Here is a 13,959-nt window from a genome sequence, read left to right on the forward strand (position 1 = left end):
TTGCTGCTAAACTTCATCCAACTACTTGTGTGTTACGTACCTCAACACATGGAACTCTAGCCTCTAACGTAAAATCTCGTCATCACTGAGCTTTCCATGGGACATATTTTAAACATTGTATATGGTGTATTACCAAGTGTGCCTTGTTGGTTAGTAGACGTATCTCTTGTGATAGTTGGGGCTTGCTTTTTGTGGAAATGTACATGGTTTTCAGATTTGGAGAAATCTATGGATATAGTCAAAATTCAGGTACTAATCTTAAAAATTAGTTTAGAAGTTCCATAAACATTTATTTTAAGAGTATATACATAATTAATCTTCACTTTTGTTTCTTGCCTTTCAATTTTAAACAATTTCTCTAGAACATCTTTTGCCTCTTATTGAGTATTAATATTTATCCAGTCAATTGCAATAACACCATTTTTATTTTGACTGATTACAAGGTACATATATAATAACTGTGGAGCTTATTTAATTTGACAGTGTTATATATTTCTAAAAGCAAACTTAAAATCTATTAAGAAGTGTATCGATACTTAGGAAAAGAATGTATATCATAGAACAGAGATAATTTTATACTATAACTCATGCTTCTCTTTTGTTTGAAAAGTAAAGGAAAGATAATAACACCCAAATGAATACTTAGCCTACTTTGGAATGGATATTGAAGTTGACATCATTTATTTGGATTTATTTAGGAAAAGAAGATATGCTTCTTAAACAAGGTCAAATGTACATGACAGACTCACAGGTAATACCACTTTTTAATACAAAAATTATAAAAAACATATCTGTCTTTAAAAAAGAATGATTTTTATGTTTATCAAAAATTTATACACCAAATATGGTTTTCATTTTTAAAAAACTAAGTTGGTCTGGCATTCTTTCGCAGATAATGCTGTCTCTGGTGCCCCCTAGTGCATTTCTGATGACAGTGGCTTAAATAAAAGATTTGAATGAACAATTTCATGGTCTTTACAGTAAGCCTCTATTACAGCAGTGGTTAACTCTTCATATTTTCCCATAAAAAGAGGAAAACATGTATGAATAATTAAAGAACCATTTGTTTTGACCTTGAAATATGTATGTATATTTACCTTGCTTTTAACTTGCTGTGTTTTAGAAATTCGCCTCAAAATAAATAAAGCTTCCAAGAAGGTAGTGTTGTCTGATTTTCTTACTTGTTTATCTGTTCCTCACTTTTAGTTTCCAGTAGTAACAAGGTTTACATGCCTAATGCCTCTTATGGACTTCAGAACTGATAAGTATTTGGGCTTTAGAGGCTTTTTTATATGCCTTCGTCTGTAGACACAGTGCATTAGTGTGCATGATGTCTAAAAGCATTTGAAGCTGGAAACTTCTAAGGTGAGAGAATGGATATTAATCAACTGAATGATATTTAAGAAGATTAGATAATATTTGATCATAGTAAAACAAGTATGGAAATTGGGCAGCTGTGCAAGTAACTTGTTGGTAAATTTTAGTAGTCTTAGTCTAAAGATAATCAATAAGTTGAAAGGTAATTGGAAGCAGACTGAGGCTGGGAAATTATCCCATGTTGTAAATTCTCTTCTCGATCCAGGGAGGGGTAGTGTAGCTTGAACTGCACATGCTGAAATAGTACAGTGGGTCAGCTGCGCCTCTGGGCATTTGAATCACAGTTCCGCCATCTTTCCAGCTCTCAGTCATACGGACTGGGAGGCGTTCTGAAAGGCACATCACCGCAGCCACCCAAAGAGAACCCCAAGTTCAGTTCAAACTTCTATTGGTTGGTGACGGTGGGACTAGGAAAACCATATTTGTGCAATGCCAGTCTGACGGGTGAATTTGAGAAGAAGTATGTAGCCACCCTGAGCGTGGAGGTCTACCCCTCTGGTGTTCCACACCAACAGAGGGTCCATCAAGTTCAACACGTAAGACACGGGGGGCCAGGAGGAGTTGGTGGGCTGAGGGATGGCTACTAACATCCAAGCCCGGCGTGCCAATATAATGTTTGATGTCACTTCAAGAATGTGTCTTCCTGGCATGGAGATCTGGTACGAGTGTCTGAAAGCATCCCTATCATCCTGTGTGACAACTAAGTGGATGTTAAGGACAGGAGAGTTAAGGCAAAATCAATTGTCTCCCACTGAAAGAAGAATCTTCAATACTATCACATTTCTGCCAAAAGTAACTACAACTTTGAAAAGCCCTTTCTCTGGCTCACTAGAAAACTAACTGGAGCCCTGGCTGGTGGTGGCTCAGTGGATTGAGTACCAGCCTGCGAACCTAAGTGTTACAGGTTCAATTCCCAGTCAGGGCATGAGCCTGGGTTGTAGGCCAGGTCCCCAGTTGGGGGGTGCACAAGAGGTAACCACACATTGATGTTTCTCTCCCTCTCTTTCTCCCTCCCTTCACCTCTCTCTAAAAATAAATAAAACATTTTCAAAAAAGAAACTAATTAGAGACCCTAACTTGGAGTTTGTCACCATGCCTGCTCTTGCCTGTCATGGACCCAGCTTTGGCAGCAGAGTCTGAGTGTGACATGACCTTGAGGTTGTCAGACCACTGCTCCCCCGGATGAGGGTGACACCTTGTGAGCAAGGGAAGCTGGAGCCCAGCATCAGGCATCTAGTTTTATAGGCAGCTGTGGTGTCACCTGCGCAGCACATTGGCCACTTTGTCACATAGCTGAGCAGAGCCTGTGATCTTTAGGATGCGGGAGATGAACGGACTTGGGACTGAGTGTGGCAGCTCAAAAGTACCCTCATTTTTTGGACCTGCGTATATAGCTATTTTGGAACACGGTTGTTTCCTTAGTGAGTTTCAGATATAAGACCGCTGCAGCCGCATCACAGTATTCAAGGTGAAACCTTGTTTGTTTCTGTCATGCTCATTCCTTTTCACTTAGAGTCAGAATAAAGTTGTATTTCACCTAACAAAAATGAAATAAAATAGTGGAATATATGCATAACACATGACTTTCATCAATGAATTGGTACTTGTAAAGAGCCCTTATTGTAATAGGCTGTGTGGGGAAAAAATACAAATTGTAAAATTTAGTCTTTCATGATTATATGTTTCACTGAGAAGTTTAATTATACTTCTTTTTTGTCAGCATTTACTAGAAGGGAACAAGATATCAATCAAACATTGTAGTAAGATTGAATGCAAAGTTCTAATTTATCTTTCTGTTTGAGAGAAGAAAATGTGTTGCTTTTTTGCTGGTTGATTAACATCATTCTCTTGACTACTCTCATACTAGCTGGGTTTATTTTGGTGGTATTTTTATGACTTAGGAACATAATCTTGGAGTTAACAACAAGGATACTCAGAAGTCAGATATTTGTTAGAAATTAAATATTTTTAGTTAAAAAAGAACCCTTTTTTAAGGGTTCTGATGGCTTCAGAATTTGAAGTTCTAAGCACATTATATGTCCTAAAATATAGAGGTAATGCACGTGTATTGATTGAGCTAATAGTCGTGTGTGGGTCAGGGATCGTGAACAGGGAAAGACACGACAGTTTCCAGAGCCCAGAGCTATTTTCTTTGATCTGCTAGAAATACACATAAGTGAGCAGACTTCCAAAATGTCACTGCTTAAGTGTGTATTAAGGAAATCATACCCAAAACTGTTTTTCTTACCTCATACATCAGTAGTATATTTTTCCAAAATACTAGTCTGAAAACCTTTTGACTACTGATGTTCCGGGTCCTGTATAAGTTTGGCAAGTAAGGAAGTGTCTTTGGCTTTTGTGATTGATACCTTTCCCCTCCTTTGCAGTGTACGTCCACAGGCATGCCAGCTCATATGCAAAGTAGATCTATGTTAAGACCGCTGGAGCTGTCCTTACCCAATCAAACCTCGTATTCTGAAAATGAAATTTTAAAGAAAGAGTTGGAAGCAATGAGAACTTTCTGCGATTCAGCAAAGCAGGACCGCCTCAAGCTGCAGAACGAGCTGGCACACAAGGTGGCGGAGTGCAAAGCGCTAGCGCTCGAATGCGAAAGGGTCAAGGAGGACTCCGATGAACAGATAAAGCAACTGGAAGATGCACTGAAAGATGTGCAGAAGAGAATGTATGAGTCAGAAGGGAAAGTGAAACAAATGCAGACGCATTTTCTTGCCCTTAAAGAGCATCTTACCAGTGAAGCGGCTACAGGGAATCACAGGCTAACAGAGGAGCTGAAGGATCAGTTGAAAGACATGAAAGCAAAATATGAAGGTGCTTCAGCAGAAGTGGGAAAATTAAGAAACCAAATCAAGCAAAATGAGATGTTAGTGGAAGAGTTTAAGCGGGAAGAAGGCAAGCTGAAAGAGGAAAATAAGCGACTGCAGAAGGAATTCAGTACGTGTGAATCGGAGCGTGAGAAGAAAGGTAAGAAAGTCACAGAGGTGGAAGCCCAGTTAAAAGAACTGCTAGCAAAGTTGGCCCTTTCCATTCCAGCAGAAAAATTTGAAAGCATGAAGAGCTTATTATCGAATGAAGTAAATGAGAAGACAAAAAAGTTAGTTGATATGGAGAGAGAATATGAAAGATCACTTAGTGAAATTAGACAGTTAAAGAGAGAACTTGAGAACAGTAAGGCCAAGCTTTCTCAGCATGTCAGACCAGAGGAACTTGAGCAGCTCAAGAGCAGGTTAGAACAGAGATCAGGAGAACTTGGGAAGAAGGTCACCGAGTTAACGTCGAAAAATCAGGCCTTACAAAAGGAAATTGAAAAGGCTAATCTGGATAATAAGCTCCTCAGCCAGCAAGTGCATAACTTAACAACTGAGATGAGAAATCATTATGTTCCTTTAAAAGTAAGTGAAGAAATGAAAAAGTCGCATGATACAATTGTTGGTGATTTGAATAAAAAGCTTTTAGATGTAACACAAAAATACACAGAAAAGAAGTTGGAGATGGAGAAATTGCTGATGGAAAATGACAATTTACGTAAAAATGTTAGCCGCCTGGAAACTGTGTTCATACCTCCTGAGAAACATGAAAAAGAGATAATGGCCCTGAAATCCAATATAGTTGAACTTAACAAACAGCTGTCTGAACTTAATAGCAAATGTGGCGAAGACCAAGAGAAACTATATTCACTCATGTCTGAAAACACTACACTGAAAAAGACCATGAGTAATCAGTACGTGCCAGTTAAAACCCACGAAGAGATTAAAACTGCCCTGAGTGGCACATTAGATAAAACTAACAGGGAATTATTAGATGTGAAGAAAAAATTTGAGCATGTAAACCAAGAATTCATGAAAATAAAAGATGAGAATGAAATATTAAGAAGAAACCTGGAGAACACTCAGAACCAAATAAAAGCTGAGTACATCAGCCTTCGAGAGCATGAGGAAGAGATGCGCGCTGTCAGCGAGCGCGCGAGGAAGGCGCAGGATGACCGGGCCGACATCCTGGCCAGCTACAGAAGAGGCCAAGAAGAGATTGTGACGCTGCAGGGCGAAATCGAAGCCCAGAAAAAAGAACTCGACACCATCCAAGAATGCATTAAACTAAAATATGCTCCACTTGTCAGCTTTGAAGAGTGTGAGAGGAAATTTAAGGCAGTAGAGAAAGAACTAAAAGAACAGTTATCAGAGCAGACACAGAAGTGTAGTACCAGGGATGAGGAGAACAAGAAGTGCAAGCAAGAGAATGACAAGTTAAAGGAGGAGATCTGCACTCTTCAGAAGGAGTTAAAGGATAAGAATGCTCTCGTTGAGAATTCTCATGAAACGGAAAGAGCGTTAAGCAGAAAGACAGAAGAGCTGAACAGGCAGTTAAAAGACCTGTCACAGAAATACATGGAGGTGAAGAGCGAGAAGGAGAGACTAGTAGAAGAAAATGCCAAACAGGCTTCTCACATACTCACAGCACAGACACTTTTGCAAAAGCAGTATGTTCCATCGGAACAGGTGGAGGCCCTGAAAAAGTCCCTCAATGGCACAATTGAGAAGCTGAGGGAAGAACTGAAGAATAAGCAGCAGTGTAACGAGAAGGAGCAGCAGACAGTGAGCACCCTGCGTCAGCTGCTGGAGAACCAGAGGAGCGCCTCTGTGCCACTGGCAGAGCACTTGCAGGTGAAGGAAGCCTTTGAGAAAGAACTTGGGATCCTGAAAGCTGGCTTGAGAGCCAAGGAAGAAGAAAACCAACACAAAACTGAAGAAGTCTCCAAACTCCAGTCAGAGGTTCAGAATAGTAAACAAGCATTAAAAAAATTAGAGACCAGAGAGGTGGTTGATTTGTCTAAATATAAAGCAACGAAAAGCGATTTGGAGACACAGATTTCCAACTTGAATGAGAAATTGGCCAACCTGAATAGAAAGTACGAAGAAGTGTGTGAGGAGGTTTTGCATGCCAAAAAGAAGGAACTGTCTGCAAAGGATGAGAAAGAATTACTCCATTTCAGCATCGAGCAAGAAATCAAGGATCAGCAGGAGCGGTGCGACAAGTCATTGTCAACCATCACAGAGTTACAGAGGAGAATACATGAATCTGCTAAGCAGATCGAAGCGAAAGATAATAAGGTAGGCCCTGTGTAGTGTGTGTGCCTTTGCACTGGAAACCGCAGAGCAAATGGAGTTTTTCAGCATCCTGCAGGCAGGTTAACAAAAGCATTCACATATTAAATGCCACCCTCAAGTTTAACTACTGGTGTGCAAGAAAATTTGGAATTGAATAAAAAACTATAGTTACAGGAAAATCAAAAGCATTTTGAGTTTTGTTTCCCCAGCTGGTACAACCAAAAATTGAGGAAAGATGAGATGCAAGGGTCAGGTACATCACAGTGAATCCAGTGGGTTTGGGGGTACCTGAAGAACAGTGAAGGAGGAAAGGGAAAAAAACTGTGTTTCTGGGCTGCAAGAAACCAAGGGTGCCAGGGAGCGCCCAAACATAATCTTGGCACTCATCCATACCAGCACACCAAGCTCCTCACTGTACATTCTCTCCCCACCTCTTTCCACAGACTGGTCCCAGTATCCGGAATGTGCTGCCCCTCCTTTGTACAGTCAGATTCTGTTAGTTTCTCCTTAGTGCTCATGTCAGTACTTGCCCTCCTTCCTGAAGCCTTCACTGTCCAGTCTAGTCCGCAGTAAATCTTTCCTCTTCCAAAGTGCTCCCTGCTTGTTCAGAAGGCGGCTATGAATATAATAATATACCATAATAGCAAGTTAATTAATTTCTACTTAGAATCATTGCCATTAATTGAGTGTGTATTATGTACGAGGCATGCATATATTTATGATGTTTGATTTTCTTAACTATGAAAGATTTTCCCCCTTTCACTGATAATGACATTAAGGCTTAGAAGAAGAAAGGAAATCAATCAACCCAGCTCACACAGCTGGTAAACATCAGATCTGCCTAATTTAAAGCCTTAAAGCCTATACTCTGTACTATACTACACAGCCTCCCTGAGTTTTCCCTCTTTAAGACAAAGCAGTGTAAAACCCTGCATTCTTGAGAAGAAGAAGGTACATAAGCTAGTGCTGGAGGCACAGAAGCCAGGCTTTTTTACTTTAAAACATTGTTGCAGAAAACCTCTACCTTCCTCTATTTCAGACGACCTGGAAGATAGTCTGTGTAACCTCACAGGTACTTTTGTGTCATCTAAAAACGAGAAAACTGGGGTCACACTCAAATCTTAGGGCATACACCATATTCATTCTTAATTTTGTAATGCTTTTGTAAGGAATTCCTGAGGAATATAATTCAAGAAATTAAATATGTGTGTATATACTGTGTCAAGATGTTCATTGTAAAGGAGGAGTGTACATTTCTCCCACAACTTGTTTTCTTTTCCTAATAAGATAACCGAGCTGCTTAACGATGTAGAAAGACTGAAACAGGCACTGAATGGCCTCTCACAACTTACCTACGCGAGCGGGAGTCCGAGCAAGAGGCAGAGCCAGCTGATCGACACTCTGCAGCACCAGGTGCAGTCCCTGCAGCAGCAGCTGGCTGTGAGTACCAGGGCCTCGGGCTGCCAGGGCAGGGTCATGGCGGCTTGGTGGTTTGTAAAAGCCGGTTGAGAAATCAGATGGATTTGCGGCTGTGTTCAGATCCAAGAATGTAATCTTTGCTAAAAGTGACTTACACTAGTGGTATAATATACTTTATTTGGTACCTACTATCTGTCAGTCACTACAGTACACATTTTACATACTTTAAACTGTACCTTCATCACAACCTCACGAGGCTTTATTCCCCCCATTTCACATTCCGTGTTAAGAAAACAAAGATGAAAAGACCTGATGCCTGGAGTCTTCCAGCTGGGATTCGACCCTGGGATGCACCGACTCCAAACCTGGTGCCTTTCTGGCTGCAGCTCACTCTAACGTCTCGGTCCACTCAACTGGAAGGACATTTCCTTGCACTCTTGTCTTTAAGAGTAAAGATGGGCATTCCCATGGCCTTATACCTTATATCGTTATATATTAAAACATCTGGACATATATATTCGTAGAGGTGCCTATATTCCAGATAAATACCTATAAGGATATATATCCCCTTTATATAGTAAAGGAAACATCTGGATTTAGTACTGAAGGTGGGAGCTCAGCTGTAAGCCTTACCTTTTAAAAGCAAGTGGCCTGGGACATTACCCCTTGCACTTGGCTTCTTCATCCATAAAATAGGAGAAGAAGAACTGATTGCTTGTTTGTTTGTTTGTTTGTTTGTTTTTTAGCGGAATGAAATTATATGCATGGAAGCACTAAGTAAGACATAGCCCAGTCAAGTGTAAATTGTTGCTAATATTATTGTACTCTATAGAAATTGGCTGTGAATTATTTTTGAATAGAAAAAATTTATTTTTTAAGTAATCATTTTATAACACTATAGGCCTATAGCACCTTGTCAAAATTGCTAATTTGGGTCTTATCAAAGGGATATGGTAGTCCCTTCAGTAATCGGAAATATTTGCTTGTTATTTATTATGTTCATGACATTGTGTTGCCAGGGACAAAGAGTATACAGTCTGGTCCCTGAGGAGTTCTGGGTAGTTTTAGGGGCAAAATAAAGATCCAACAAAAGCAAAGTAATGACAAAAAGTACCAAATACAGAATTGTGAATACAGTCCCAGAGTCTAAGTGGTAATCCAGTCCCAGGAAGGAATGGTTACTGGTGTGGCAGGAGCTAGTTTCAAAGAGGAAGGGCTGAACGTGTAAGGTTGGTGGTGTTTTGGTAGGTGAGAGGGAAGCAGAACCTTCTAGGCAAAGGCAGCAGCATGAAGCAAGGCGTGGAGGTGGAATGGGAGTGGCCCGGGCAGCGAAGTAAAAGGCTGATCAGCCTGACTGGTAACAGGAGCCGTATTTGCAGCCAAATTGTGGAGCCTGTTGAGAACCAAGCTGATGATTTTAGATTCTCTCTATATGTAATGAGGTGTCACCCAAGGCTTTTAAGCCAAACGTGGTATGAGGAAAGATCTGCGTCTATCTCCGAAGCATGACAGGGAGTAAAGTCCAGAGATGGGGACAAGAGAAACTTCACAATAATCTAAAGCATAAGTTGTTAAGTGTCCATATTATTTAGCGGCATTAGGCGTGAACTAAGGCAATAGTTTCATGTGACTTGGGATAAGTAGGGTTGCCTTCACTATGGATGTTCCCACAGAGCCATGAGAAAAGTTCACACTGTTGTCATGCTGTGGAATCGTGCACGGGTGGGTCCTAGGTGGTTTGTTACAAGCAGCAGGAGCAGCACTTTAAAAATACTGCTGTTTTGGAGCCTCAGACCCAAGGACAGCAGTGTCATGAGCCTCCATGTGTCTGAAAACATGTGTCTGAATGCTGATAATTCTGATCTGTCTTTCCACATTTCTAGGATGCTGACAGACAGCACCAAGAAGTCATTGCAATTTATCGGACACACCTTCTCAGTGCTGCACAGGTAAAGAGCAGTTTCTCCTTTGCAAAGGATAATATTGTAGAGAAAATAATTTTTATGTTCAAGTAAATGTATGTGAAAGTCATGTTTAAAGTAGTTGTACTCCATACACTTAGTTAAAAAACATTTATGTTTCTATTAATCACGGCTTGCACATCTCCCAGGGAAATGTACAAAGCTATACGGCAACACAGCATGTTAAATTTAGTGTTACCGCCATCTGCTTGTCGCCGTGTTCTGCACAGTTTTGCAGCACACGACAGCAGCACATGCCGATGGTGTTGCTGGCCACACGCGGTGTAACGGAGAGAGTGGGACAGACTGCCTCATCTCTTAGAGGTGCGGGAGTACTTCTCTGAAATGTAGAGAACACTGTAAAATGACAAGGTGTGCCCAGAATTACAATAATTTAAGGAAAAAATTTGATTCTGTTAGGAGATTATCAATAATACTAATGTATTGAGTTTTAAACTCAGTAAAGCATCAGATTAAGAATTCCCTTCTTTGGGTTTGTAATGAGAAAGCTCTATTTAGAAAAAAACAAATCTCACTAAGAAAATGTTTAACATATGAAAGATACTACCCTTAGTGCTCTGTAGAAACCCTATGATCAGCATCTCCAAAACTCTCATAACAGATTTTTCAGGAATATGTGCTACAAAGAGACTGAGAATAGCAGTTGGACATAAACAGATTGTTTAGGATTTGAAGTGTGTCAGGCCACAGTTAAAAGAAAAAAAATGGGTATTCAAAGCAAAGTTCAAAGAAAAGTCATTTAAAAAAAAAAGAACTGGATAAAATAATAACTAGGAAGAAACCACAGCATAGAATTCTTAAAAGAAAAAAAGCTGGCTCGTTCTATAAGAGATGAATGGGACACCAGTGGAAGAGAATGAACACAGTGATAAAAGAAAATGTCTCGGCTGCCTTCTCTCCAGTACTTAGGAGATGAGCTGGAACTGGCAAGGTTACTGCAGGAGGCTGTGGAGGGGCCAGGACGGGAAGTGTAGGAGGGGATAGTGGGAAAGTGCATAGATCTGTATTGGAGAGGGAGGAAGGGCTGCTCTTTCAAGAGACACCGCAAACTAACAAGCTTCTGACACTGTTCTGCTGACTCCTAATGAAACACAACGGAAGCAGCTGGCATCTGGAATAGTCTTACCTTCTGGCATCATAAAGTTAACTAAGAAATTCAGTTTAGTCAACTATGGCTAATGTTTGAAATTTAAACACCCTGCGGTTAAAGAAACAGATTTTGGAAGCAAAACTTTATATTAATAGGAAGCATTATGCTGAAACCTATTCAAGTGCTCCAACAAAGACAAAGAAGGGGGAACTGTAATAAACTCACATACTGACTTGCATTTAATCAACCTGCTTGCCGTCTTTTTAAGTTTAAAGTGTTTCTCAATATGTGAGTAAATGGCTAAGACGATCTCAAGCTGACCAGTAATGGGAGGAGTGGAAATGAACAGGGAGGCACCATTTTTCTCTCATGGGATTGGTCAGTGTTAAACAAGGGGCTGGGCCACAGCGTTTGTTGGCCAGGGTCTTGCGGGAAGTGGCATGTGCCCCCTGTTGCTGGGAGTGTAAACTGTTACAATCTCTGTAGAAGGGAATTTTGTAGCACTTAGCAAAATTAAAAATTGAGCTCGCTTTTCTTTTAAGTTCTCACCTGAGGACATGCTTATGAATTTGAGAGAGAGAGAGAGAAACATCAGTTGGTTGTCTCCCATACGCACCCCAAGTAGGGGTTGAACCCCCAATCTAGGTTGTGTCCTGACCAGGGGTTGAACCCGCAACCTTTTCGTGCACGAGGCGATGCCCCAAACAACTGAGCCACCCAGCCAGGGCTGAGCTTGCTTTTTGACCCATCAGTTTGTTTTCTAGGAATCTGCTCATAAACATTGGAAACACCTTAAAATGCCCATGATTGGGGGAATGGGTAAAGAAGTTACGACATATCCATACAGTGGTATGTCGTACAGTATTTTAAAGTAATCAGGGGATTAACTTGGGATAGATTTCTATGACACCAGCTGGAAAGCAAGTTGCAAAATTACATGTATGATTCTATTTATGTGAAATATATAAATATGGGGATTTTTTTCATTAATAACCTTTCTAATTAAAAAAAAAAACTCTCAGCAGGAGCAAAAATAAAAATTTACTTTGCTCATTTATAAAGTCATGCTGTGCCTTATTATCCAAGCTGTTATAAAAGAGAAGTGTGTCTGTTTTCTGATAATAGATTTTAAGAGCAACTGGTGTGCACAGCTTTTAAAATGAGTTTCTTTGTTTCCACAATAGAGCTCTACTCCATGTTCCAATGAACCCTTTAGAATCTAACCAAAGTGGTAAGGTTTTGGCATTTGGTGAATCACAACCAGTCGGGCCCTATTATAAAAGCCTTAGTCTTTAGTTAGAATTCTGGGTAAATGAAGACATGGCATGAACTATCTCTCCCCTTCTTCTTTGTCTCCAGGGTCACATGGATGAAGATGTGCAGGCGGCCTTGCTCCAGATTATACAGATGCGGCAGGGGCTTGTGTGTTAGGGTCAGCGCTGACCCACCGTGTCCGCCTCGCCCGCCGGTGCTGAGCATTCTCTTGCAGCCCCATGGCTTTTCTGAGCCTTCCTGTACTAGTATAATGAAATAAAATATATTTTGTTCCATCGACAGGTTTTTAAAAATTAGATGAGCATGTTATTGAGTTTTTTTTAATATCAGTTCAAATCCTACCTTCCATGTGTGTTAACTTTACAGTTAGGCAAACAGTATCATGCTTTGCCCCGGACTGGCCACGTACGTTTAAACCTTGCATCCCTAATAAAACCTGAGCCATCTGAGTGGGGTTGAAGAGGGGTTAGGCTGAAAAAATTGCTTAAAGATTTTTCTCAGAGAAATTAATTTGGTCGGTGGCCACTTTCAAGTGGATCAAAAGATCTCTCAGACTTTCAGTCCGAGCCGGGAGACTGATGCCGTTTCAAGGAGTGCGTTGTAACTTGGCTGGCCGAGTTCATTTTGACTGAAGTAACTTGAGTGCCTTTAACTTCTTTTGGAGTTACAGATTTTTTTTTCTTACACAAGTAACTTTTATGCCTTTTAAAATAAACTTCTTTTCATAATGGTTTGCAGTGCTAAATTGCATTTAGATTAAGAACAGGCCAGGGTGGAATATATCAGGAATTTATAATAAAATTGCCTCGTAATCTCCACAGCAGTACCTTAATTTTCACTTGTGGTGACTTTTCTTGCTGCAGTATTTAGAGAAGTATAAATGGTATGCTAGATTTTTCAGAGTCAAACATTTTAGACTTTTTTAGCAATTATGTTGACATTTGCAACTGTAATAACCAAGCACTCATTACAGATACATCCTCCAAATGTTTGTACTTATTTATAGGAAAATTGCACTAATGAGATATAATAATGTGAAAAGCAACTTTCTTGCAAAATAGCATGAAAATAGATCATTAAGATTTTAGACAAAAGTGCAATAATATAGTAAACTTTAAGAATGTAGTTAGCCAGAAAATAATAAATAAAATTGGACATGTTTATAGTAAATACTCTGTTTTAACCAACCATTTGTATTCACTACATCTCATTAAAGTTTATGTTTTGATATTTTTATTAATTTTGTTTACCATTCACATTGAAAATTACTAATTTGACTGTTAGCAAATAAACTGAACAAATGAATTATTTCTGCCAAGTTTTTTAGCTGCAAAATGTACGTTTGCAGTCATCTCTGAACGTCGGGACCTGGACTGCTGCGCCTGCCCGGGTGTGAGAGCGAGGGCACAGGACCGTGAGGGCAGCTTTGCCCCCGAAGGCGTCATCGCGGTTCCTCAGTGTGGAGACGGCAGGGGGAGGTCAGGATAGGGTTTACTCTTAGTTCTTTAGGTGGATGTGCAGAGTTTATGTAAGCAATGTTTGGATTCTTTAATTTTTATATTTAAAATATTTATTTATTTTTAGAGGGGAAGGGAAGGAGAAAGAGTGGGAGAGAAACATCAGTGTGTGGTTACCTCTCTCATGTGTCCTCCACTGGGGACCTGGCCTGCAACTCAGGCATGTGTCCTGACTG

At 40.2% G+C, this 13,959-nt stretch overlaps 1 protein-coding gene and 1 pseudogene across 3 annotated transcripts in view; both read left to right on the forward strand.

The window, feature by feature from the left end:
- UACA (uveal autoantigen with coiled-coil domains and ankyrin repeats) overlaps nt 1–13,574 on the forward strand; it is an 88,274-nt gene extending 74,700 nt beyond the window's left edge. For all 3 annotated transcript variants that reach the window (XM_037137271.2, XM_037137272.2, XM_053656846.1), the window contains exons 15-19: nt 699–751; nt 3,765–6,503; nt 7,788–7,940; nt 9,803–9,868; nt 12,351–13,574. In XM_037137271.2, the coding sequence (XP_036993166.2) occupies nt 699–751; nt 3,765–6,503; nt 7,788–7,940; nt 9,803–9,868; nt 12,351–12,422 (3,083 nt within the window). In that variant the 3' untranslated portion in view covers nt 12,423–13,574. The remainder of the gene's footprint in view (nt 1–698; nt 752–3,764; nt 6,504–7,787; nt 7,941–9,802; nt 9,869–12,350) is intronic.
- LOC119043312 (GTP-binding nuclear protein Ran-like) lies at nt 1,655–2,880 on the forward strand (annotated as a pseudogene).
- Nucleotides 13,575–13,959: the final 385 nt, after the last annotated feature.

This window comes from Artibeus jamaicensis, unplaced genomic scaffold (genome assembly GCF_021234435.1).
Source record: "Artibeus jamaicensis isolate MK-2021 breed Jamaican fruit bat unplaced genomic scaffold, CSHL_Jam_final scaffold_286, whole genome shotgun sequence".
NCBI lineage: Eukaryota > Metazoa > Chordata > Mammalia > Chiroptera > Phyllostomidae > Artibeus > Artibeus jamaicensis.